The 27,553-nt window shown below is 40.1% G+C and overlaps 1 protein-coding gene across 1 annotated transcript in view; it reads left to right on the forward strand.

Moving 5' to 3' along the window:
- The first annotated feature begins 13,489 nt into the window (after nt 1–13,489).
- EYS (eyes shut homolog) overlaps nt 13,490–27,553 on the forward strand; it is a 166,154-nt gene continuing 152,090 nt past the window's right edge. Inside the window, exons 1-3 of the mRNA XM_058176600.1 lie at nt 13,490–13,522; nt 13,737–14,622; nt 16,967–17,080. Coding sequence (XP_058032583.1) covers nt 13,490–13,522; nt 13,737–14,622; nt 16,967–17,080 — 1,033 coding nt within the window. The remainder of the gene's footprint in view (nt 13,523–13,736; nt 14,623–16,966; nt 17,081–27,553) is intronic.

The raw sequence follows: 27,553 nt of genomic DNA on the forward strand, positions 1-27,553 counted from the left end.
AGCAGAGTAATTTTAAGCTTCATTGAGGCAGAAGAAAACTCTAATTTCTGTTGAACGCTGCTCAAAATTGTTCAGGAAATGTGGCCTCTTGATAAAAAAAAGAACGAATAAAAGGTTGACATTTAGTCTCTTAAAAGTTTCTGGAATGAGAGAAAGGAGAAATATTGTAGTCAATGATTGATAATTGTCCATCAAGTAAGAGTCAGTATTGGACTCAAGCTGCCATCTACCAGACCAGCTTCTTGGTGGTAGAATGAATGGAAATTAATTTTTTTCAGTTAATAATTGACTCTCTACTTTTCATAGAAGTAGATAACTTAATGATAACAGTGTAAATGATGCTGATGTTGAGGATGACAAAAATGATCCACTTTGCTTTTGCTCAACTAGTGCATATTTTGCACTAGTTATACCTGGATAGGGAGGCTCTCTGCTCAATCATTCCTGGGGTGCACCTGCCTAGAGGGGATAATACAGCATAACATGTTTCATCAATTCAATTATCCCGCTGCCACATGGCCTGGTCTTTGTTCCAAAGGGATTTTTTTTTTGGTATCTTCCTTCAGTAACGGATGTTGGAAGGGCATTGAATATGATTAAAGAAAGGACCCTTCTGAATTTTGGAAATCTTTATTGTTATTTTAACTGACTTGTTTCTTCTTAAATTTATTCACAGCTTTTGAATGTTTGGTTGAGAATAGCTTATTAGAACTCATGATCCCTGGTTTCTAGCCTGGTACCTTAACCACTAGATCATGTTGGCCCAGGGTAGGGGTGGAGGGGTGGCGGTTGCTATTAAAGAGAGTCTAGAGCCGAGGGAGACCACTGTACCTCAGATTGCCGGGTGTGAATCCTCTTGTGAGGTGGGGTCATAGATGTCAGATGGGCTTGCTGGTCGCACCTGGCTCCTTGCTGCGTGACAGCTGCCCTGCCCGAGCTCCTGGAGGTGCTTGCCAGGCTGGCAGTGGAGACCCCCAGACTTTTAGTCATGGGGGACTTTAACTTGCCATCTGCCGGCCCGCCATCGACGGTAGCTCGGGAGTTCTTGGCCTCCATGACGGCCTTGGACCTGACTCAAGTAGTGGATGGCCCCACTCACATCGGGGGAGGCACACTGGACCTGATTTTTGTCTCTGGTCAGTGGTTGAGAGATCTGGACTTAAAGGAAATAGTCATTGAACCTTTGTCATGGTCAGATCACTCTCTCCTTCGCCTGGACTTTCTGACCGCTCCCCAACACCGCAGGGAGACGGAACCATTACGGTGGTACCGTCCCAGGCGCCTGATGGACCCAGAGAGGTTTCGGACGGAGCTTGGGCCACTTCCTGAGGGTCTGGCTCACGGCACGGCAGAGGAACTAGCTGCAGCCTGGGAACGGGCTGCGGCTGGGGCTTTAGACCGTGTCGTGCCTTTGCGGCCTCTGACCCGGCGCAGATCCCAACCGCCCTTGGTTCTCCGAGGAGCTGAGGGGATGAAACGCCGGAGAAGACGCCTAGAGAGTTCCTGGAGGTCCAGCCGCTCAGAGGTTGATCGGACACTAGTTAGATCCTATACTAGGACCTACCTAGTGGCACTGAGGGAAGCGAGGCGTTCCTACGCCTCCTCCCTCATTGCGTCGGCAGATAACCGCCCAGCTGCCCTGTTTCGGGTGACCCGCTCCCTCCTTCACCAGGAGGAGCGGGATGACCCGCTGCAGGACGTGCTGAGGAGTTTAACGGTTATCTATACGATAAAATCGCTCAGCTTAGGGACGGTCTGGACCAAAATTGTGGCGATTCAGACGGGGTATCTGAGGGCGGTCTTGGTGATGTTGTTTGGGATGAGTTTGACCCTGTGACTCCGAGGACATGGACAGGTTGCTGGGTAGATTGAATGCCACCACGTGTTTACTGGACCCGTGCCCTCCTGGCTGGTGCTGGCCACTCAGGAGGTGACACGAGGCTGGCTCCAGGGGATTACGAGTGCTTCCTTGTTGGAGGGAGTCTTCCGCCGCCTTGAAAGAGGCGGTGGTGAGGCCCTCCTCAAGAAGCCTTCCTGACCCGCTGTTTTAGGTAATTATCGTCGGTCTCCAACCCGCTCATGGCGAAGGTTGTAGAGAGTATGGTGGCATATCAGTTTCCCCTGCACCTGGAGGAAACTGTCTATCTGGACCCGTTCCAGTCCGGCTTCCGACCCCGTTACAGCACTGAGACGGCTTTGGTCGCGGTGGTGGATGATCTCTGGAGGGCCAGGGATAGGGGTTATTCCTCTGCCCTGGTCCTATTAGACCTCTCAGCGGCTTTTGATACCATCGACCATGGTATCCTGCTGCGCCCGGTTGGAGGGATTGGGAGTGGGAGGCACCGCTTATCGGTGGTTCTCCTCCTATCTCTCCGACCGGTCGCAGACGGTGTTGACGGGGGCAGAGGTCGGCCGCGGCGCCTCACTTGTGGGGTGCCGCGGGGCCGATTCTCTCGCCCTTCTGTTCAACATCTATATGAAGCCGCTGGGTGAGATCATCAGTGGCTTGGTGTGAGGTACCAGCTGTACGCTGATGACACCCAGCTGTACTTTTCCACACCGGGCCACCCCAATGAAGCTATCAAGTGCTGTCCCGGTGTTTGGAAGCCGACGGGTCTGGATGGGGAGAAACAGGCTCAAGCTCAATCCTCCAAGACGGAGTGGCTGTGGATGCCGGCATCCCGGTACAGTCAGCTGAGTCCGCGGCTGACTGTCGGGAGCGAGTCATTGGCCCCGGCGGAGAGGGTGCGCAATTTGGGCGTTCTCCTGGATGCACGGCTGTCTTTTGAAGATCATTTGACGGCCGCCTCCAGGAGAGCTTTCCACCAGGTTCGCCTGGTGCGCCAGTTGCGCCTTTCTAGACCGGGATGCCTTGTGCACAGTCACTCACGCCCTTGTGACGCCTCGCCTGACTACTGCAATGCTCTCTACATGGGGCTCCCTTGAAGGGCATCCGGAGGCTGCAGTTGGTCCAGAATGCAGCTGCGCTGGTGATAGAGGGAGCCCTCGTGGCTCCCGAGTGACACCTATCCTGCGCAGGCTGCACTGGCTACCTGTGGCCTTCCGGTGCGCTTCAAGGTGTTGGTGAACGCCTTTAAAGCGCCCATGGCATAGGGCCGGGTTACTTACGGGACCGCCTGCTGCTACCGAATACCTCTCACCGACCCGCGCCTCACAGAGAGGGACTCTCAGGGTGCCGCCGGGCGCGACAGTGTCGTCTGGCGACACCCAGGGGAAGGGCCTTCTCTGTGGGGGCTCCCGCCCTCTGGAACGAACTCCCCCCAGGACTTCGTCAACTTCCGGACCTCCGAACCTTTCGCCGCGAGCTCAAAACTTACTTATTTATCTGCGCTGGACTGGGTTAGTTTTTTAAGTTATGGGTTTTTAATGGGTTTTATCTCCAAATTTTAATTGTGGCCAATTTAAATAAGTTTTTTACTAGTATTTTAATTGTATTTATAATGTATTGTGCATTTTTTACTTGGCTGTGAACCGCCCTGAGTCCTTCGGGAGAAGGGCGGTATACAAATTTAAATAATAAAATAAATAAAAATAAAATAAACAGATAAGCAAACTTACAAGTAGACCAGTTAAGTAAACAGTCGTGTTTTTAGTTTTTTTTTGAAATGTTAGCTAAATGTTTTTTGAATGAGAGTTTCATAATTGGGCACTATTCCTGAGAAGACCTCATTCCTGTGCATCACAAGCTGGATAGTATTGGGGAAGACAGTCTTTTAAGCACATGGGTCCAGTAGCTGAAAGGGCCCAGTCTGAGATGTTAACGTTAGTTTTTAAATGAAGTAGTGTGATCTTTGATAACTAGTATGATGCTTTCAGGACTGGGTATTTGGCAGTTCCATTTAGCTGCCTCTGTATAATACCCAAGCATCAACCTTCTTTCCTTCCTTCTTTCCTTCCTTCCTTCCTTCCTTCCTCTCTCTCTCTCTATCATCTCTCTATCATCTATCTATCTATCTATCTATCTATCTATCTATCTATCTATCTATCTATCTATCTATCTATCTATCTATCTATCTATCTATCTTTCATCTAATTTTATCTTCCTGACTTTTTATATGTGCATTTATTCGTATGTGTGAGTTTGTATATATATATATATACACACACACATACCCTTCCTATATTAGGCCCCATATGGTGCCTCCATGCACCATTTTGTTCTCTTTTTCACTTTAACATTTTATTGCACTTTTTATTATTTAGCATTTTAAAACCTGAGCCTTGGGCTCTGTCAGAAACCTGCTGTCATATAATGGTTGAATTGCTGGTGCTCAATACGCATACTGGGCAAAGTTCAGCATTAAAACTGTCTCGCAATATATGAGATGTATTGTGATATTGTGGGGGAAGATTTACTGAGTGTACAAACTCATGATTTTTGTTTTTAAATAGTAAGTAAAGAAAAGAAGAGAGATTTAGGGGATGTTCTCAAATATGTATCACCAGAGACGGTTGTTTTTTTTTAATCAGGTGATCTGTGTAAAAGCCAGCCGCCTCATATTGGCAGTAACAGGGTATATTTATCATGATTATTTCACACCTTGCATTCTATATTGTCAGTGAAATCTGAGTCCTCTGCAGTCTAGTTCATAGTTTTTGTATTTTTACAAATATTTTGTCAGTAGAGGAAGGCATTTGAAAAAAAAAATCGGTCAAATTTGAAGGATCTACTCAAATGCAGGCCAAGGCGGAAAGCTAGAATATGAATATGCAGCAGGGAATAAAGTTGAGAGATGTTTTAAAAAGTATTTGCTTTGATCATGTATTCTAGCTGCACTACACTCTTACAAATTTATGCCTCCTTGCACAGCTCGGTTCTTATGTTAATTATTACTTTCCAACACATATTGCATATTCCAAAAACTCTTGGTCCTTAAGCACAGCCTAGTTTGCTTTGGTCAAAACAAGAGTGGTTTTCTTTCAAAGGAAATTACTTTGCCAAATGAAAAGAGTTGCTGAATCTAGGTAGCAAGTGGGGCTCTACTGCAACATGGTGAGAATTGAAGCAGAGTAATTTTAAGCTTCATTGAGGCAGAAGAAAACTCTAATTTCTGTTGAACGCTGCTCAAAATTGTTCAGGAAATGTGGCCTCTTGATAAAAAAAGAACGAATAAAAGGTTGACATTTAGTCTCTTAAAAGTTTCTGGAATGAGAGAAAGGAGAAATATTGTGATTGATAATTGATGATTGATAATTGTCCATCAAGTAAGAGTCAGTATTGGACTCAAGCTGCCATCTACCAGACCAGCTTCTTGGTGGTAGAATGAATAGAAATTAATTTTTTTTAGTTAATAATTAACTCTCTACTTTTCATAGAAGTAGATAACTTAATGATAACAATGTAAATGATGCTGATGTTGAGGATCACAAAAATGATCCACTTTGCTTTTGCTTATACCTGGATAGGGAGGCTCTCTGCTCAATCACTCCTGGGGTGCACCTGCCTAGAGGGGATAATACAGCATAACATGTTTCATCAATTCAATTATCCCGCTGCCACATGGCCTGGTCTTTGTTCCAAAGGGATTTTTTTTTTTTGTATCTTCCTTCAGTAACGGATGTTGGAAGGGGATTGAATATGATTAAAGAAAGGACCCTTCTGAATTTTGGAAATCTTTATTGTTATTTTAACTGACTTGTTTCTTCTTAAATTTATTCACAGCTTTTGAATGTTTGGTTGAGAATAGCTTATTAGAACTCATGATCCCTGGTTTCTAGCCTGGTACCTTAACCACTAGATCATGTTGGCTTTCCACAGTGAGATCTTCAGATTGATTTTCATACTGAGCTCCTTAAGGAAGGGTAGTTTATAACTAATGAGGGAAAGAAAGAAAGAAAGAAAGAAAGAAAGAAAGAAAGAAAGAAAGAAAGAAAGAAAGAAAGAAAATAAGTATGATATGTGGCAATTCCTTGCTATTTTGTTGGCTTAATTTTGCTTGGTGTGTACAAGACAGTATACAATTTCTTGAGAAAAAAATATTTTAAATGCTGCCCAGCTCAATTTGACCAATGGACAATTATTTAAATCCTGGTGTTTTACCTGAAAATCAAATAGCCATGCAAGCACAAATAGGGTTTTCTCCCGCATAAAATTGGAAGTGTCTTGGCAACGTTTCGATGAAGTCTCATCCGTCATCTTCAGGCCGGTGTCTTCTGCTTCATGCTTCTTGAGCAAAGAGTGGTTGGAGCTGCTGTCTCTGTATAAATACTCGAGAAGCGCGAAGCCATATATATGTATATGTTTTTGTAGGTTTTCGTGGGTATAGGTATGTAGGTCTTGGCATATTCGGGTCTTTTCCCATGTAAGGCTGAGAGTATCTTGGCGACGTTTCGACGAGGTCTCACTCATCATCTTCAGGCTGGTGCTTTCAGCTTCGTGCTTGTGTGAGCAAAGCGTGGTCGGAGCTGCCGTCTCTCTATAAATGCTGGTGGGGAGGTGGGGAGTGTTGCTGTAAGCGGGTTGGTTGGCTGTGTGGTTGCATCATGACTGGTAGATGGAGTGGGTGTTTGCAGATTAGTTGGCTGTTTCGTAGTATCCTGTGTAGGTGTGGTCCTAGTCTTTTGTGTTGTAACAACCTGGTTAATGGGCTGTGTGGAAACATCCTGGGAGATACACTTTCCTTACATCCTTTACCAAAACAATTAAGTGGAACATGGTTTCTTCCTTTTACTAATTTCTCTTGGGTCAGCCTGACCCAACTCAAAGGGTACAAACATCATTTTATGGCTTGTTTCCTCAGAACAGGGGTCATACATACTTCCCCTTTTTAAGTATTTTACACAGCTAAAATAAGCTAAAATAACTCAAGTTAACTTAGGTCATAGGAATAGTACAATATGGAGTTTCTTAGGCTATATTCTTTTACAGGAATAATTCCATTTCTCCCAGATACTAAATGGAAAAGCATTTGTACTGGTGTTGTAAGATAGAGGGATATAAAATATTATTGATTTAAAAAGAAGCAATTGTGACTGTCTTAAGATCATGTTTAAACTCCATGGGGGATTCAAGATATTGCTTTGTAAGATGCAAGCAACTGATGAAAGGCATTAAGCAAAACCACTTCACGACAAACAATAGTTCACACAATATAGCAGACAGTATCCATATATAGAACCACTTTAAAGGGGTACTTAAGAATTATGTATGTAGTGTTTTACGTTTTTTGCAAAATACATTCACTCTACCATAAGAATATTTATAGAAGAAAACTGAAATCCAATTGTTGTCAATATAGACCTTTTTCCTTTTAAACACTAATGGAGTAGATTTTACAGATTAAGTAACTAGGAGGAAAGGTATAAGCTTTTCCATCTGCAGTACCTCTGGTCAAGATCACACTTTACCATAACCTCACTAAAGAATAGAAAAGGGAATGCAATTGATCTAATCTAGAGTGTTGTTTAATCTCTCCCATTCTATTCTGCAGGTGAACCTAGATCTTAAATCCTCCATTTAAAAATCATCTAATGCTACTCCTGATTAGTTCTAGAAAACCTTATAAGATGACGCAAGATCTAGAAGCATAGAGAGAAATGTGTTTGCTTCCACAACTTGAAGCACAGTCTACAAGTTAATCTCCATGTTTTCCTGAATTTGCTGCTGATATTCAAATGGATCCCTTTCCTTCCAAGTGAATATACATGTCTTCTCCCTTGGTGTTCTGACCTAGGCTCCCTTAACAAGCAGGAAGCAGAAATTTGTCCCCATAAAACCTCTTTTATTTACAGGGCTGTGAATTACTTTCATTCACAGTCAGCAAGGTTTGCCCAAACAGTTTTTCAAAGGAATATTTCTCAACATACCTTATCTCGTTTGGCAAGCTGACGAATAACTTGTTTCCAACCGCAGAATAAGGCAAAACTTGGCACAGAGTCTCTTAGAGTCACAAACAGAACTTTCCACTCTTGAAACTACTGAACGAAGGAATTGTTTCCTGCAAAAGCCTCCTCCCTGTTCGCTCCTATTTTGTTTCCAATGGGAGGGGCCAATCATCTGCAAGGTGTGGCTTTACTCCCAAATCGACCCTGCTTTCTGACTTGTCTTCTGGCAGCTCTGCACATGAGCACACTGGGAACAGGCTCCAGCTGTTCCTCTGCTTCACTGCTCTGCCTCTGACTCAGAGCCCTTGTCCAAGCTTTCCCCAGGCCCCAGGACTGGCCCATGTTCCTCCCCAACCTCCTCACTGTCTGACTCTGCTGCCAGCTCCACTGGCCAGCCACAACACTTGGTCTTTACATTTAATATTTGAATTTAAATCTGTGTTTAATGTTTGTCTATATTTTTTAAAAAAATATTTCGTATGACTTTACACTGAATCAGACTCTAGTTCAGTCAATAATCCAAGCAGCTCTTTAGAAGGGATCAAAGCTTTGTCTGAAAGGTTAAAAAAAGCCTAGATACGTACATGAGACACAACTGTGTACAAAATCTCTCTTCTGTATCCAACAACTCCCAGAATCAGTCTTCAGCATCTTCAAGGAGAGCTGAAAAAAACAACAACACCGCTTAAAAACCAATGAGAGCTATTGTCAGTCAGGGTTGAAAATAGGATGAGAAGGACCCATAGTCTGACTTGGGATAAACTGCTTCCGATGTTCCTGCGGAGACGCAGTTTTCAGATCCAAATATCAAACCAAGCTGACCTTTCATCTGCCCTGAACAAGCCACAACACTTCAATCTACATCTTGTTCAGCCAAGGCAGACCTTAGACAGAGTTTCTAGGAAGCCTTTGACTTGTGATTAACTGCCCTTTTCCCTGGATAAAATTGAGGAAATATTCACTGAAAGAAAGCTATTCTCTATTGTTCCGTTATTTACCCTTCCCATCTTGATAGATTAAAAAAAAACCAATAAAATGAGACCACCTGACATTTAGGGCTCTAAATGCAAATTTACATTGAAAACCTATCCTTTATACTCTTCAATACACCTGATAGGCGAGAAAATATGCACGTGGATCCTTTTTCTTGGGTATTAGGGAAATATCTGATTCTAAAACCATAGCCTTTGTATTTCTTTCCGAAGGAGATGGGCGGTTCAAAAATGTGGAAAATAAATAAACAGAAAAAAAAATTGCATTGAGAACCACCAACATGGACTTGGAATTCTGAGATGTTCTGTTTAAATGCCTAAGGAATCAAAATAGCAGAAGACAAATATAATGTGCGTTATTAAGCTTTATTTAATACTATAATGTGTTTCTAAATGGAATAATGAAATCAGCAACATGTGATAATATTTCGACCACAGAGAGAAATATATTATCATAGAAATTATTCAGAAGCAGTCACCATAGAGTCTGCACAGCAGCAGACCCAGCAGTTGGTTAGAAGAGTCACCCGGAGAAGCTTCTTAGATCCCACACAGGGATCTCAGGATAGTGTGTGATAAGAAATTAATGCAAATTGGTTCTTTTTGCCAGGGTTTTCCAGTTGCAATGAGAATTTCAGTATATTTTTAATGACCATATTATTCTAATCGCATGCATATAGGTTTTTATTCTGAGTATGTTCAAAATAAATAGTGACTTAAATATCTTGCAGCAAATTGGCAGACATGAGTGAGTGAATCTTATGAGCTGAGAAACAGCTAATTAATAATTTGCTCATTCCTCTAATTGTGAATATGATATCTTCCTACAAATTCCCTGCTTTGAGGGATCCATGAGTTTAGGAAGAACAATTATCCTAGATCATTATAAAAGTTCATCAGTCTCAACCAGTGGTAAAATCCAATTTTTTTTTACTACCGGTTCTGTGGGCGTGGCTTGGTAGGCTTCCACTGCACTCCAGGGGAAGGATACTGCAAAATCCCCATTCTTTCCTCACTCCTGGGGGAAGGATATTGCAAAATCTCCATTCTCACCCCATCTGGAACCATCCAGAGGTGGTATTTGCTGGTTCTCTGAATTACTCAAAATTTCTGCTACTGGTTCTCCAAACTACTCAAAATTTCCACTACCAGTTCTCCAGAACCTGTCAGAACCTGTTAGATTTCAACCCTGGTCTCAACTAGCAGTATGTTTTCAATACCATGTGATTGAGTGGGTCACTTTGATTCTTTATGACAGCTAGACAGTAAAGCAGAAGTGAACAAAAATGCTGAGGATATTACGAAATTCATTGCTTATGAATTCTGGACTAATTTGAATTGATTCATTCTTCCCAAATTGATGTGTGGATTTTCTATTACGTTTTCTTGTGCAATAGTTCAACTCCATAAATATTCTAACACAGTTCAATAAAACCAAAATCTAAGACATATAACGGTGTGTACTTCAAAAGGCGATGTTAGCTTTAAAAATTCATACTTGGAGAGAAAGTCTCCAGAAATGAATATTTTAAGGAACTTCAAACTCCATATTTACTGTACTTAACATATTACAGTATAAACTGTATTTTTCTTTGATTCAGTGCAGAAATGGAATGGAATGAATATATCAGTCAATACAGTTAACACACAAATCAGTTAACACACAAAATCAGTGTGTTAAAATCAGTTAACACACAAAATCATCTATTGCAATATCCTTCCTACAAAAGACTACTTCAGCTTCAATCGCAATAATACAAGAGCAAACAATAGATTCAAACTTAATGTCAATCGCTTCAGACGTGATTGCAGAAAATATGACTTCTGTAACAGAGCTGTTAACGCTTGGAACTCATTACCTGACTCCATAGTCTCTACTCAAAATCCCAAAATCTTCAACCAAAAACTGTCTACTATTGACCTCACCCCATTCCTAAGATGACTATAAGGGCACAAGAGCACAAAAATGCCTACCGTTCCTGTCCAACCCCCTGCCCAGGCAGGAAACCCTACACCATTTCAGACAAATGGCTATCCAACATTTTCTTAAAAATTTCCAGTGTTGGAGCATTTACAACTTCTGCAGGCAAGTTGTTCCACTGATCAATTGTTCTAACTGTCAGGAAATTTCTCCTTAGTGCTAGGTTGCTTCTCTCCTTGATCAGTTTCCACCCATTGCTTCTTGTTCTACCCTCAGGTGCTTTGGAGAACAGCCCGACTCCCTCTTCTTTGTGGCAGCCCCTGAGATATTGGAACACTGCTATCATGTCATCCCTAGTCCTTCTTTTCATCAAACTAGACATACCCAGTTCCTGCAACCGTTCTTCATATGTTTTAGCCTCCAGTCCCCTAATCATCTTTGTTGCTCTTCTCTGCACTCTTTCTAGAGTCTCAACATCTTTTTTACATCGTGGCGACCAAAACTGAATGCAATATTCCAAGTGTGGCCTTACCAAGGCATTATAAAGTGGTATTAACACTTCACGTGATCTTGATTCTATCCCTCTGTTTATGCAGCCCAGAACTGTGTTGGCTTTTTTGGCAGCTGCTGCACACTGCTGGCTCATATCTAAATGGTTGTCCACTAGGACTCCAAGATCCCTCTCACAGTTACTACTATTGAGCAAGGTACCACATATCCGGTACCTGTGCATTTTGGTTTTTTGGCCTAAATGTAGAACCTTACTTTTTTCACTGTTGAATTTCATTTTGTTAGATAGTGCCCAATGTTCAAGTCTGTCAAGATCTTTCTGTATCTTGAGCCTATCTTCTGAAGTGTTGGCTATTCCTGCCAGCTTGGTGTCATCTGCAAATTTGATGAGTTCCGCATCTATCCCCTTGTCCAAGTCATTGATGAAGATGTTGAAGAGTACTGGGCCTAAAACAGAGCCTTGGGCTACTCCACTGCATACTTCCCTCCATGTGAATGTAGTTCCATTGAGGACTACACCTTGAGTGCGGTTGGTCTGCCAGTTATGAATCCATCTGGTGGTGGTGCTGTCTAACCCATATTTTTCTACTTTATCTACTAGTAGGTTATGGTCTACTTTATCAAATGCTTTAGTGAAGTCCAAGTAAATTATATCGACAGCATTCCTCTGGTCCACTAATTTTGTCACTTTGTCAAAGAATGCAATAAGATTAGTCTGGCATGATCTGTTTTTGACAAACCCATGTTGGCTTTTGGTTATTATTTTGTTTGCTTCTAGGTGTTCGGTGATTCGTTGCTTGATTATCTTTTCCAGAACCTTCCCTGGTATTGAGGTTAGGCTGATAGGTCTGTAGTTTCCTGGATCTGTTTTTTTTCCTTTTTTGAAGATGGGAACTACATCAGCTCTTTTCCGTCCTCTGGCAGCTCCCCTGTGCTCCAGGATCTTTGAAAGATATAGTTCAGTGGTTCTGAGATTTCGTCTGCCAGTTCCTTCAGAACCTGGGGTGTAATCCATCCGGTCCTGGTGATTTGAACTCGTCAAGGGTAGACAGATGTTCACTTACCATTTTTTCCCCTATTTTAACTTGTGTTCCTAATCTGTTTTTTTGTGGTGCTGTTTTTGATAGGTTGGATTGTTTTTTTCCTTTTGTGTAAAGACAGATGCAAAAAATGAGTTAAGTAGATCTGCTTTCTCCCTGTTGCTTGTCACCTTCTTGCCACTTTCTCCCAGCAATGGGCCAATTGTTTCCTTGACTTTTTTCTTGTTTTTAACATGTTGGAAGAAGCTTTTTTTGTTATTTTTTACTTTTGTCGCTAGCCTTTGTTCATTGTGAGCCTTAGCTTTCCTCACTTCATCTTTACAGGCTCGGGCTATTTGCTGATATTCTGCCTTAGTTATTTGCCCCTCTTTCCACTTTTTATATTTGTCCTTTTTGTCTTTCAATTTGTCAGATAGTTCTTTATGCATCCATGCTGGTTTCTTTTGAGATCTATTATTTTTCTTCCTCATTGGTATTGTGCTAGACTGGGCTTTTATAATCTCACTTTTCAAAATTTCCCAAGCTTCTTGAGTTGTTTTCCCCTTGAAGATTCTCATCCATGGAATCCTTCTCAAGCTCTCTCTGAGTTTATTAAAATTAGCTCTCTTGAAGTCCAAGACTCTAGTTTGGCTTTGTTCTACTACTTGTGTTTGCATAATGTTGAATTCTAATATTGTGTGATCACTTGCCCCCAAGATTCCTATAACTCCAACATATCTTTCTTTTATGATGTGTTGGTTTTTTTTATGTCGATGTTTGTGTATACTGTTGTGACAAAATGAAATAAAAAATAATAATTGAAGCTAACTGATCCATCAGTCCCTTGAAAATGCTACTATAGTCTCTAATGTTAATTTTTTTCCTTGTGGTGTTTTGATTTAAATTTGCAAATTCCTTAAATCAGAAGTCAGAATCCTGATACCTTGCAGATATTTAAAATTACAAGTCTGAGAACTATTTATTACATTAGAGTAACAAATTTTGCATGAGATTCCTTTATAACCTTATTTATTTATTTATTTATTTATTTTATTTAATTTTTATACCGCCCTTCTCCCGAAGGACTCAGGGCGGTGTACAGGCATAATAAAAACCAGCAATACAATATACAAATTTAAAATCCCATTTAAAAAACTTATTTAAATTAGCCCAATGATTAAAATTTACTCTTAACTGGTAACATGCTTCCACTGCTGCTTTGTGAATATTCACAAGTTAGCATGTGAGTTATAATCACTATTCCATGTTGAGTCATTTCAGAATTGAGGATTAAAACCATCTTACTCATTATTACTAGCCTCTAATTTTTATCTTTTCAGCCCCAGCATGCCAAATTGCATCCACCGTCAGTTCAACAGTGAGATGGGTGCCCTATACATTTAATAAATAAACCAATATTCAGGTCTCTCATTTATGTATTTTTCATAGGCAGACACAGTGCAACAAAAAAAGGGGCAACAACTGCGACAAGTTCTTATTGGAAGAAATCCATTCTGTCCTCAAGAATCAAATCATCAGAGCAGGCTGGGTGATTCAGCTTCAAAAACAATGAAACTAAAGTCATTCGTTGTCACAATAGCACTTCTCCTTCAAATTTCCATTATAGGAGGGCAGACATTTTGTAACAGATCCTTGGTGTCTGAATGGAAAACCCAGCCAACTGTACATACAGTGAAATGGTCACTGAGCCAAGACATCTGCTCCAGCTTCTTCACAGAATGTTGGAATATTGAGTCATACCATGGAAGCAGTACTGCAGACAGCGTGCCTCTGAGATCATCCCAGATTTGTCCTCTGCAACTTCAGCTGGGAGACCTGCTCTTTGTTTCATCGGAGCCATCTTTTCAGTCTTATGGCATGAACCTGGCAAATGTTTCCTTGGAAGGATTTATTCGATGCCCTCAACCAAGAGATGTCCATCAGCATCAGCTTCTATTTGACCATGGGTTAAGTGGGATGCATCAAATTGCTCCCAAGTGGCTTGGTGTTGGAACACATTATTTTGCAGAAGTCCCAATACGAGGGCCACTTTTATGTCGTTTTGGACTTCGATTGAATGTGACAGTGAAGCCACATGCTTGTCAGAAGTTTTCAAACTCAATGTTTTGCTCTGGTCATGGCAAATGTTTAAGTCATATCTGGGATGGAACCTATCGTTGCCACTGCAGTCATCCCTATTCTGGACAGTTCTGCCAAGAAATTGATAAGTGTTCCAGTAAACCTTGCCACAACAGTGGCATCTGCATTAGCAGAAAGAGCCAAATAGAAGATGCTGAAGATTCTTATGAATGCATCTGCCCCCCCTCATTTACAGGTAAGATCACAGGGATTTCTGAAACTTTAGTGCTTCTTCTGGCCATGTGTTCTGAACTTATCTTTCTGTTGTGCAGAAGCAAAATGTGTTGTCACTGTTCTGGTTTTTTTTTGTACAACTCTCACTGTTGCTCCTATTGCCTTCTTTGCTATGGTATCTATGGTTCCCAGCCTGCAATATTCCCTTGTAATGTCTAGCATATGTTGGTTACAGCATTTGACTTTGTGTAGATCTTAAACAAGCCAGCAAGCAAACAAACAATCAAAAATTGGATCAAAATCATGGCATATGAGAACAGGTATTCAGCTCTTGACCTAAGACATGCCTGTGGAAAATGGACGTCTCCTGCCATTACTACCATGAATAGCAATATCAATAGCACTTAGATTATATTCCGCTTTACAGTGCTTTACAGCCCTCTCTAAGTGGTTTAAAGAGTCAGCCTATTGCCCCCAACAATCTGGGTCCTCATTTTACCGACTTCAGAAGGATGGAAGGCTGAGTCAACCTTGAGCCTGGTGAGGCTTGAACTGTTGAATGCAGTCAGCCAGCAGTCAGCAGAAGTAGCCTGCAGTACTGCACTCTAACCATTGCACCACCACGGCTCATCAATAATGTTCTCCCAACATGAATGAAAATACAGAAAGACCATTGTGAGTTTGATCACAGCACAGAAAGAGTTTAAAGCCCTCCATTTATTCTAGCACACAGCTCTGCCTTTTCTCATTCCAGCCACTTGTTAAATGGAAATCAGTTAGATGAGAAACATCTTTTTCAGCTCGGCCCCTACTAGGCTTAAGATTGGAAGCAACCTCTTGAAAAATGCAATACTAGATTGTCTTTAAGAATGAACTGACAATATGTAGTAGACAGCATAGATCCCCTCGGCATCTACTTTAAATGCCCAGGGCATAAAAACTGCCTTGATCCAGTTTTATCACAAAGGTCAAGAAAGCTTTGAACATGTAAAGAATCAAGCACAGCGTGAGCTTTTGAACAGTAGCATTTCAGGTAAAGCCCCAACAAATAATGTAAAAGAATCTGTTTTGATTAAAATGTTAGGATAGGAAATGATAGGAGCTCTAGTTGTAGCTGACAGGTGTGAGCAAGAGAATAATGGCTTTCATAGTGTTAATTTTTTTAAAAAAAATGGAAAAAGTGCTCAAGTGTGAATAACCGTATAGCAACAATTCAAATGACAAGCATAATTATATGGTATTTAGTCCCATATACTGGAAAAGCACAAAAGTAATTTGTGATTGGTAATTTCCAGTAAACAGCATGTTTAAGCAGAATTCATCCTGAAACTGTCTTTCCAGGCAGCTGTTAAATCATGTTGAAAAGCAAATATTAGAATATGTCTTTTTGCTCAAATATTGGAATGTTGATTTTCCCCTGAAATTTGACCGTATGCAGCTCATCTTATGTATACAAGTTCAGTGAGACTGCCTTGGAGGGGAATTTTGACTAGGATTATATCTTCATTTGAGATAAACATTTAGATATAAATATCTAAGAACTGTCTCTTTGGTGCCATCCACAACACATTTAAATCAGCATCCTGCCAATTACAGGTCTTTGGAGCTTCACAAACTAAATATTGTATCAAGATCCATTCCTTCTTTTGTGCAGCATTTGGCAATTGGAAGTTTTTTTTTTTCTTTTTGTCACAACAGTATACATAAACAATTGTCATAGATAAAACAACATATCTTGAAGAATATATATATATATATATATATATATATATATATATATATATATATATATATATATGTATGTATGTAAAAAAAAATATGCATCAACTATATTAATTTGATATAATGAATAGAACAATAGGACAGGAACGGTAGGCACTTTTGTGCTCTTATGCATGCCCCTTATAGTCCTCTTAGGAATGGGGTGAGATCAATAGTAGATAGTTTTTGGTTGAAGATTTTGAAAGCTCCTTTCACGTGTGTGGTTAACAGTGAAATCCATCTTTCCTTCCTTCCTTCCTCCCTCCCTCCCTCCCTCCCTCTTCCTACAATGCCCTTGGTGCTATCTGTATCTCCTACATATATATTTAGTGATTACACCTGCCCCTTTTGGAACCGTAGTGTTAACATTGTATACAATCCATTGCTTCATGCTAATAATATTAAAAGAGTCATTTAAATACAACCATGGAAACAACAGCAATAATATTGCTTTAGGTTAATAAAAAAAAGCGAAACGTACCGTACACTTTATACATGCTAATTTTAATTCTTGCATTTTCATCTTCATTCTTTGGTAAAGCTCCATTCATTTTGAAAGTTTAGATTACATGTGTTTCTCCCCCCCCCCCTTCTTGTTTTATAAGGAAGAAACTGTTCAGAAATAATTGGGCAGTGTCAGCGACATTGTTGTGGCAACGGTAACTGTAGCAATATTTCTCCAAATACTTTTAGATGTCGATGCGATAAAACTTCTACAGGTAAGAAATGCATCTATTGTACACAATGATATGCCAACTAGGGAATGCATATATTATGCTCCTTTTGAAACACAATTATGTCTTTTCTCTGCACTGACATTAGCCAGTGAGTTACGAGTCAAGAATGTACATTTTACACGTTCCGCGGAGGCTTCTTTATAGTTTACTCTTCCATGTGGTCTTCCAGAATGTAGGTTAAATCAGTTCAAATCCATGCGATTTCAGGTCTTTATCGGGCAATAAATTAATTTAATTCCATTGAGTTGTCATTCTAAGGACTAATTTTGCATCCACTCCATCATGGTTTAATATCTACATATAAAATGTTTTGCTCTTTATGTCATAATATAAACCTGGTGTTCTCAATTCAGCGCTTACATACATCTATCTTCTTTAGTGTCAACAATACAAGATAATATTTGTATCTCAGGATTGAACTATAGGGTCCTTGCCGGTCTCTGAGCTTGGTGATTTTATTGCAGACGTTTTATTAGCATCATCAGTGCTAGACAAGGAGTGTGGTTTACTCTCTTTTTCTACACTAGTCATTTGCCCTGTCACAGTGTTGGTGGGAGTATATATAAAAAGAGAGTAAAGCCAGTGGTGGGATTCAACCGGTTCTCACCACTTCGGCCGAACCGGTTGTTAAATTGCTGACTGGCCCCACCCCACCCGCCCCCACCCCCTGGGCGTGTGCACAGGAGGAGGCGAGCGCACAGGCCTGGCGTCCCTGGGTACTGCTTGCTGAATGCTGCCCTTCACCTAGGACGCCAGGCCAGCCCTCGCATACTTGGAGCTGCCTGTGTGCACGCCCAGGGGGTGGGACCAAGGTGGCAGCGTAGATCTAAGGGTGGCCCTGGTGCCTCTATGCTCTGCTCGCTGGCCTTTCCCTGGGACCGCCCCACCCCCACCTGGGAAAGCAATGTGCGTGCAGGAAGGAAGAGGTGGGAAGGAGAGGGCATGGGACTCAGGGGGCTTCTACAATTGATTGCAAGCCGCAGGGCTCTGGAGGCGATGTGGAAGGCGTGCAGCTTCTGGCATTGCAGGGGGATGGGGCGGCAGTGGAAGCGTACCTGATTTCCAGCTCCATTGCCTTTCTCCGTCACGTTTCTTGTGCAGGGAAACAAAAGATTGTGGGACTAAAAATAAAGTGCAATCAATCAATTTCAACTTCTTGCAAAAGAGAAAAATCTCACAAACTTTTGTTTTCCTGCACATGATAGCAAGAAACGCGATGGAGCTGGAAATCAGGTAAGCAAAGAAGCACTTGGGGAAAGTGAGGGCTTCTGGCGGGTGGTGGGTGGGGCAAGTGATGGCAAACTCTTCTCCCTGCTGCATCTCCTTCCCTCATGTTGTCTGCTCCATTTCCCATTTCTACATTGCAGTGCAGCTGCAGGGTCCACTTTGATAGGGAAGGGGGGGGGATAATTTGCCCGGTCAAACTAGCCCCGCAGTCTCCCCTACACTGGGATCAGCTTTGATCAGGTCACTCAGTTGATCTGTTGGTGGCAAACAAAACAGCACGCCTCTTCCTGCTACGAAGCGCAAATGGGGTATCTGTGTGCACACAGGCCGCTGGGAGAGAGACAGAACAAGAGAGCTCTCCAACCTTTCTGTGTATGTGTGTAGCTTTTTTTCTCCTGCTCTTCTCCCTTCCTCCGATTTCTTTTTTTCTTGGCAACAAAGGAGGTGTGGTGGTGGTGGGGGGGTTGTCCCAAAAAGCAAGACCACAAAGTTAAAAGAACAGCTTTTGAAATCCTTAAAAAGTTACAATGCCGACCCTGGGCCAGCAATTTCTTTTTTTCTTACGGGAAAAAACAAGCAGCAGGTATCTTAGCAAGCATCCCTGGCTCTTAATAAGGGTGACATTTAAAAGTTGGGGGGGAGGGGAAGTTGCCTTCTCCCCTAAGAAATAAAAGGGAGGGGAAAGAAGGAAGGAGATGGGAATAAAAAGGAGAGAAGGAGGAAGCGGGGAAGAAGGGAGGGAGGAAGGAAGAAAGGAAGATTATAGTGAGAGACAGTGAGGGTCTGAGATAAATCCTGCCTTAGCATTTGGCTACCAGCAGCCCTGCTGCCTTTTGACATGTGGCTTCTTGGGGGTGCATTTTGGAGAAGTGTCAAAAGAAATGCTAAAAGGGCAATCATTTTGGGATTAAATTCCAAATGAAATTGGATCTTCAGGGTAAGGAGACATGAAGAACTTTCAACTGCAGCTTTCTAAAAATCTTATTAAAATGATTATTTAGAGGCAGCTCAGTTCCAGAGGGAGCAAAAGAGATAGGGCCCCAATGAGGGTCTTAGCTATTTAGCTCAGGAATAACAGAATAATAGAGTTGAAAGGGACTTTGGAGGTCTTCTAGTCCAATCCCCTGCTCAGGCAGGAAAACTGAGGATGCCAAAATCTGAGTAGATAGACTGTGAAAGATGTCAGAATAACAGAATAGCACTTAGAAGGGACCTTGGGGGGGGGTGAACCCTATACCATTTCAGAGAAGTGGCTGCCACGTCCCCTCTTGAAAACCTCCATTGTGGAAGCACCCAGAACTTCTGGAGACAAGCAGTTCCACTGGTTAATTGTTCTTACTGTCAGAAAGTTTCTCCTTAGTTTTAGGTTGCTTCTCTTTATTCAGTTTCCATCTATTGCTTTTTGTTTTGCCTCCTGCTTCTTTGGAAAATACATTGCCCCCCCTCCCTATTCTTTCTGGGAGCCCCTTAAAAACCTGTTGCCTATCACACTCTTGGGCAAAGCATGTGAGCCATTTCTATCTTTCAGTGGTCTATGAAAGTACAGCTACAGTATGTAGATAATAAAGTTGAAAAAAGATGAACAACATTTTTACAGAACTATAGATATGTTGGGGCCGGGTGTAATAAGGAATGACTGGGAGAGGAGGGGCCAGGTGAGGCACCCCTTAATATGAGTGACATTGAATTAGCCATGCTCACCCAGTCACATGACCACCCAGCCACGCCCACCCAGTCACATGACCACCTAGCCATGCTGACAGAACCTGTTGTTAAATTATTTGAATCCCACCACTGAGTAAAGCTCATTCACTTCTAGAATTGATGGGGTTACCTAGTTGGGTAATGAAATATCTGCAACAAATTTACCAAGCTCTGAGAATACCAAGGACTCAACCTTGAGTGTCTTACCAGGTTTATACCCAAAGAGAAAAGACATATTTGTTTTTTGAGAATGGGTATGCCCATTGCCTCCTGCTAAAGCAGAAGGGGGAAATCTGTTCTCAGTATTCCTGTTGTAAAATGTATGAAATGAGAATCCATCAGCGGTCCTCAATTATTGCAAGTAATGCTTAATATAATGACACTGCTTTCATTGAAGAGGGTTGAAGGCACTGAAGTGGCCAAGCAATTGCTTTCTTTTCTAACTGGAAAAGACACCATTATGAGTCGGCCACAAAGAAGAATAAGAGATGTGTTTTTGTTGAATGAAGGGTATCTTGAGGGAGCTTAGCCTTTCAACAATGTTAATATATGCATCGCAAAATATCCATCATGAATAAAAATATTCAAGTATTCAAAAGTATGTGGAGAAGATCTTTAGATTGAAATGCGTATTTTGAGAGAAAGATGGATCTAAACAAACATCTAAAGAGTATTTTTTAAAAAAATCTTAAGGCAGATATTTTTTTAAAAAAATGATGCTAAAATGCAGCTGGCCTAAATGCAAATTGGATTGTTTTTTGGAGGAAACCATACACTTCGCCCTCATATAAAGCATTTATGCAATGTTTTTTGTGTTCATTTTTGATGACAGTGAGCAAAGCCATTCGGCTGAATTGAAATTTGCTTCTTTCACTCTAAGGAAAATTGATCCACTCTTTTTTACTATAAACTTCTTTCGCAACCTTTCTCAAACCTTGAAATAATTTTCACTTCTCAGGGAAATCCTTGCATAAAAATTACAAAATATATATATAAAAAAACATACAATTCATGTTTTCCAACTTTAGCAACTACAAAAAACAACAACAAAAAAACTGGCAATTGAGTTATGGCATATATTCCCACTATTCCAAAAGCTAACATTGCGTAGTGTGGAAAGTTGCAAAAACAATGTTTGCTTTTTCTAACCATGATCTCTGCAGAACCCCTAGTGTTCTCTTGCAGAACCACACTTGAGAAAGGCTTTTCATGAGCAATTTACAGACTTTTATTATTTTTAGTTTTTCAACTAATTAAACTTTATCTAAAGTAGTTTAAAGGTTTGTGAATTTGCTTCTGGTTCCATTTGGGACAGTTTGTATATATTATAAGGAAAGTCCTCTTCCCTAAGTCCCTAAAAAACATCAGGTAAAACTCAAAGAAAGAAAGAGGAGAGGGAGGAGGAGGAAGAAGAAAAGGAAAAAAGAAATAGCACTTGCTGGACTATTAAGTAATTTTTCAATGAAGTTTACAATATTATTGAACAAATATTATTGCTTATAGACCAATATAAAAATAAGAGAAGTTTCTAAAGCTATTAAAAATATTAAGCCAGGAATGTTGCCTGGACCAGATGAATTATCAGCTTCTTATTTTACATGTTTTGAGGATGAACTTTTACAATCTTTACAAAATACAATGAGCTCTACCTTACAGGAAGATGCCAGAGAGTTGGAAAGAGGTGAATATAGCACAAATACCTAATTTGACTTTAATCAGAAACCAATATCATTTTGAGATTATAATATGCCCAAAGATGGGAAAATTCAGTATTACCCGCAATAGAGGAATGGTAAGTGAATATGATGGAAATAAATACTGGCTAAAGTGACTTCATTAATCAGAGAAAAGACAGTATCTAGATTTATTGCTGACTGGAATTCCTGTAAGGAGTTTTTGCATAAAATAGAAACAAAATGAACTGATTATTTTGGTTTTCATGATTAAATAAAACAGATTATAGAAAAATGACAGTGATGTTGTAACCATAAATAAGAGGTAAATTTATAATTGTACTTATAACTGCTTCAAAGAAGATCAGAAGCCACTTCATTGTATCTTTTTTTCTTCTTTCCATTCTATTTTCCTTTTTTTTTCTTTCTTGCACTTTTAGCTTTTGGTTTCATTTCTTTCTTTTTTTTTGTTTTCTTTTCATTACTTTACATTATTTCCCCATCAATCCATCGATCGTGGACTGTGCATAGAAAAATGAGAATCCCAGAATACCTTATTGTCATCTGGGCACCTTATAACGTTTTTTTCTCCATAGGCTGCTTTAACCAGGGAACAAATGTGTATATAATTGTAGGCATTTCACAACTAGAAAAACTATTTTCTTTTCTACAAGGATGGTAAAGAGTTTAATATACTCCATAAGGTCAGAGACATGTTGTGCTTTAAATAATCATAAAACACAAATGCTTCTTGGGTGGGTGGAGGTTGGTCTTTGCTTTACAACTTTCTATTATCTTCATCATTTCCCTTTCTGTCTTCACATTAAAAATGCTGAAATGGTTATTTGTTTGAAGCTAATGATCTGGCTTGCAGTCTGTGCTGTGCATTTATAAATCGGTTTCCTGAAAAACAAGTGCAATAGATACGATGAGATGATCCTGTGTAGAATTTATCTTTAGCAACCAGTTCATCCGTTTTCCTTGAAGCTGAGCTAATAGAAGAGTGTGATCAGCACATTTTATTCTGGACATTGGCAAAGGAGGGAAAATACCATTGCAAATGGTTGACACCCTACTGATTTTTTTATCTTATGTATAATAAATGATGGGGATCCAAGCGTTCATGAGCAGTAGCAACCATTAATCACATTTGCATTTAAATATTGCCCTAATATGCATTTGAATGAGTCTTATATTTAGGAACCCAGCCAGCTTACACTGCCAACTTCCTAGTCCATTCTTGAGATTTTCACCCTGACATTCCTTTATGTGGAAGGCAGCAAAGTCTCTGTGGGGAAAGAGAAAAAGAGATAGAACTATCTGCCCAGAATTGCTTAAGAATCCAACATTAAGTCAGGCTCTGCACCTGAACAGAATCAGTTCATGGAGAAAGAGGACAAACATTGTGCCCAGCCCTCTTTAAATCTGAAGCCAATCCAAACATCCAGGGACATTTAGAACATCTCCATATAAAAGTGACCTCAGCCAAGTTCTTAGATTAACTTCAATGTAACTTTAATTCATCTCAATCAAGTGAAGAGAGATGGTTTAAAGCAATTCAGTGCATGATGATCATTCAAGCCAGAATTCTTTAGGCATATTTGTTCCCGCAGAATTGAATTTTGAGATTTATAATCTTGCATTCATTTGATGTTTACAATATCAAGTCATATGTCAAAGGCACTAGAAGTATCCATCCATCCCCAGTTATACAGTGAGTTGGCATATTACATGCAGTATTTGTATGTGTGTATCTTCAAGTCAGTTTTTAACAGCCCGGGCTAGTCCCTGCATTTTTATTGACAAGGTTTTCCAAAAGCAGTTTTCCATTGCTTGCTTTCTGGGGCTGAGAGAGAGGGACTGGTCCAAGGTTACCCAGCTGGCCTAAGATGGAACTAAAACTCACGGTCTCCCAGTTTCTGGTGCCTTAAACACTAACCTGGCTATTTCACCTGCTCTAGATTAAATAAACATGGAAGTGTTTGCTGAAGGCACCGCTGTTTCTTTTCAAGAAAAGTTTCCTTTACGTCTTTGTAATGTAATTGAAACATGAAATGCAGCTGAGGAGGTTGTGATTAATAGCCATGTCTTTCTAAGAATGGTAGCTTTCCCCTGCTATTTTTAGTATCTTAACTGGGAATGAGGTTTCTTTTATGTTAAATTCTATTTCTGGTTCCCACACCTGTTATTTCATTATGATTCAGTATGTTATTATTTAAAGAAAACCGAGGCGAGAGAGAAGTTTGGGTACTATTTTGTTAAACAATTGGGTATTAGAAACTTCTGAAGATTAATTACAAATTGACCTCTTATCCTGGTAATTTTTTTCTGTTCAGTTTGGTAGCAGTATGGGAAGAGAGGCATATTGTGTCAAAGCACCCGGTCTGCCCCAATATGGAAGGGAGCATACTGCTTCCCTTTCACCTTTCAGCTCCAATCCAGAAGCCTTCAGGCAGTCACTTTTACGGCAAACTATTTTGTACCAAATTTTTGTTTGCTGATAAAGAAATAAAGGGAGACTAGTATAGATCTATTTCAAGCTTTTTAGCTCTCCTCAGCCAGCCATACTCTTACCCACGCCCAAGTTCGAATCCAAGTAAGGATATGGCTGATGAGAGTAATAGCTTGAAATAGATCTATACTAGTCTTTCTTTATTTCTTTATCAGCAAATACAAATTTGGTTTATATATATATGTGTGTGTGTGTGTGTGTGTGTGTGTAGGTCTTTGGTTATTCCGGTTTTCTCCCGCGTAAAATTGGAAGTGTCGTGGCGACGTTTCGACGAAGTCTCATTCGTCATCTTCAGGCTTCAGCTTCGTGCTTCTGGGAGCAATGTGTGATTGCAGCTGTTTCTTCCTTTTTAACTGCTAGTGGGGGTTTGAACTGATGGGGTGGAAGCTTGGCTGTGCTCTGATTGGATGGGGGTTTTTTTGTGCTCTGATTGGCTGGTATTTGGTACAATTTAGTTCCTAAGGTGGAACTAGAGCTCACCATTTTCTAGGTATTACCTACATGCCTTAATCACTAAACCAAATTGGCTTTCTCCATCAGTATTACTAATAATTTTAACTATTGTATTAGCATAAACAAGTAACAATGCATTTTGGAGCAGAATTCAGATCTAAAGTAGGCAAGATTTGACCTTCCAGGTACTTTTAGACTGCAACTATCAACAAATTTCAGGTTAGCTAGGTGATAGGGAACTCACATGCTGGCCCGTAAGATAGATAGATAGATAGATAGATAGATAGATAGATAGATAGATAGATAGATAGATAGATAGATAGATATCTGTCCTCTTCCAATCTTGCTTTATTTATTTTGCTTTTATCCACATTTATTGTTTAATTGATTTTATTAAATGTTTCATTCTCTAGTTTTATTGTGCACTGCCCAGTCATTTTGTATGAGATGAGCAGACATATACATTTGATTAAATAAGTAAAAGAAAATAAGTAAATAAGTAAGTAAGTACATACATAAACTTTATAAGAACTGAAATTTCATATCTGAAATGCCACATTTTGTTCAGTTGTATCGTAAAGAATTTAAAAGTTCATCCTTCTAATGCTGGTAAATGGGTTTGAGTAGCTTGGAGGACTGAGACCCTGCAAAAGATCTCAAAATAATGTTCAATTATAGCAATTATATAGCAATTATAACAATATTTTCTGCTGAAAACTCTCTCCCTCCCCCTCTTCCCCCCCCCCCTCTTTCCAAGTGCTCCAAAAAACACTTGGCTTGCAGTTACTCCATGATTTCTAACAGCATTTGATTATTATTTTTTTTCAGTTTGTGGAAACTGGAGAAATGGTGCCATTAAAAAACATTACTTTTGCTGTCAGATTTCAGTAGTAGATTTTGGAGTCCATACAATGGACATTGCAGGCTATGTGTCAGTGGATTAATCATTTCCCAGATAGCACTTCACAATTGTTCTCAAAAATATATTTGTAGAAAGGAACATAAAATCTAAACTGGTAGGTAGAGGGGTAGGAGCAACAGGGATTGTGTTCCAGCTTAAGGGGTCTTAAAGAGTAGGAATTGTGATGTTGTTTTTTAAGGCATATACACATAAAGATAATTGAAAATGTAAATCTCTGGGACTTTCGGAATACAAAGGATGTGCTCTGTGAATGAATTGTATGTTGACTTCTCTCAATTCATGCCAATCAAGTCTTGGCTAAGAAAGCTCTCGCTTCGATAATGTACCATTTTCGTATGTCCCACATTTGGATAATGAATCACATAAATGTCTCTCAGACGTGGTTGAGCTATAACTCCCGGCATCACTGGCAGTTCTGGATGAAACTTTTGGGGCTGTAGTTCACTAAAATATTTGGAAAACCATTTTTTCTTTAGTTCTGCTCAACGTGCTATTCTTGTGTCGCCAGTAAAATAATAATGTGCAGATCTTTTATGAATCCTAGCATGCTTAGAACATTTCTAGAGTTTGACAAATCTTATTTTATATTTGAAGGACCAGTAATTCTGCAGATATTCAGACTCCAAAGTATCTGCCCATGTGAGAAATAGAAAATCATAACCGTCACTTTTGCACTTTTGTTACTGCAATTCACACAGATAGCAAATTTCCCCAAAGAAATTTAGTCCATTGCGGGAAATGGTCTTCACTTCTAAAACTTTTACTTACTTTTTTGCTGACTCATCAGAGGAAGTTGTTTGTTTATCTTCAATGTATTTGTTATAAATGAAGACTTTTGTATAACTTTTACACTTGTAGCAAATACATTTACAATTGTTTTGGGCTTTCAAATTAGCATTGAGTCAGGTTTTCTTGAGAAAGTTTTTCAGAAGTGGTTTGCTATTGCCTGGTTCTTAGGGCTAAGAGAGAGTGACTGGGCCAAGGTCACTGAGTTGACTTTGGGCCTAAGGCAGGACTATAATTCACTATCTCCTGGTTTCTAGCCTGGTGACTTAACTAGTACAGAAAATGGGCTCCCCTAAATATATATTATTGGAACAATTTTTTTTTGTGGGTGCAGAGAATCAGATCCCCAAATGAAGAGTTCAATTAGCTATTTTATTGTTCAAATCTATAACACAAGAATCTTCTCAAATTGGTGTGACATGCACCTGGGTCAGACTAGATAAGGTTCAACGGCTCTTATTCCCATATAGGGATTCCAAACTAATTCACTGCTTGACTCCTCTCTTAGCTCGGCCAGTGTCTCTCCAATAACCATCTATTCAGATGTACTTTTTATGTGAACCTGATTTCATTAACTTTGTCAGTATTGACGGTTTTAATGACTTAGGTGCAGGGGTGAAATCTAAAAATTTTCCCTACCGGTTCTGTGGGCGTGGCTTAATTGGTGGGCGTGGCTTGGTGATCAAATGACTGGGTGGGCATGGCCAATAACAATAAATAATAAAAATAGTAAACAAAGTATAAAAAACAATAAGAGGTACCAAAAACCAACTTTTACACTTTACACACACACAACATAACACAACTGACTCACACACAATGTAAAAGCAGCTGGACTTCACACTTCACACAGCCACAAAAAGCTCAAAAAACCAACTTTCACACTTTACACACACACAATACAACACAACTCGCACACATACACACATGCACGCACACAAAATACCACATGCAGCTTTCTGAGATTTTGTGTGTTTGCGTAGTTAGAGTAAAACACTACAGAAACACACCAAATCTCAGAAAGCTGCACAAATATTTTATTTTATTATTTTATTTTATTTATATTTTTTAGATCAGGGGTCTCCAACTTTAGTAACTTTAAGGTTTGTGGACTTCAATTCCCAAAGTTCCTCAGCCAGCAAAGCCAGCCAGCATTAGTTGCTCAGTGATGAAATAGA

Source organism: Ahaetulla prasina, chromosome 1 (assembly GCF_028640845.1).
Source record: "Ahaetulla prasina isolate Xishuangbanna chromosome 1, ASM2864084v1, whole genome shotgun sequence".
In the NCBI taxonomy this organism is placed as follows: domain Eukaryota; kingdom Metazoa; phylum Chordata; class Lepidosauria; order Squamata; family Colubridae; genus Ahaetulla; species Ahaetulla prasina.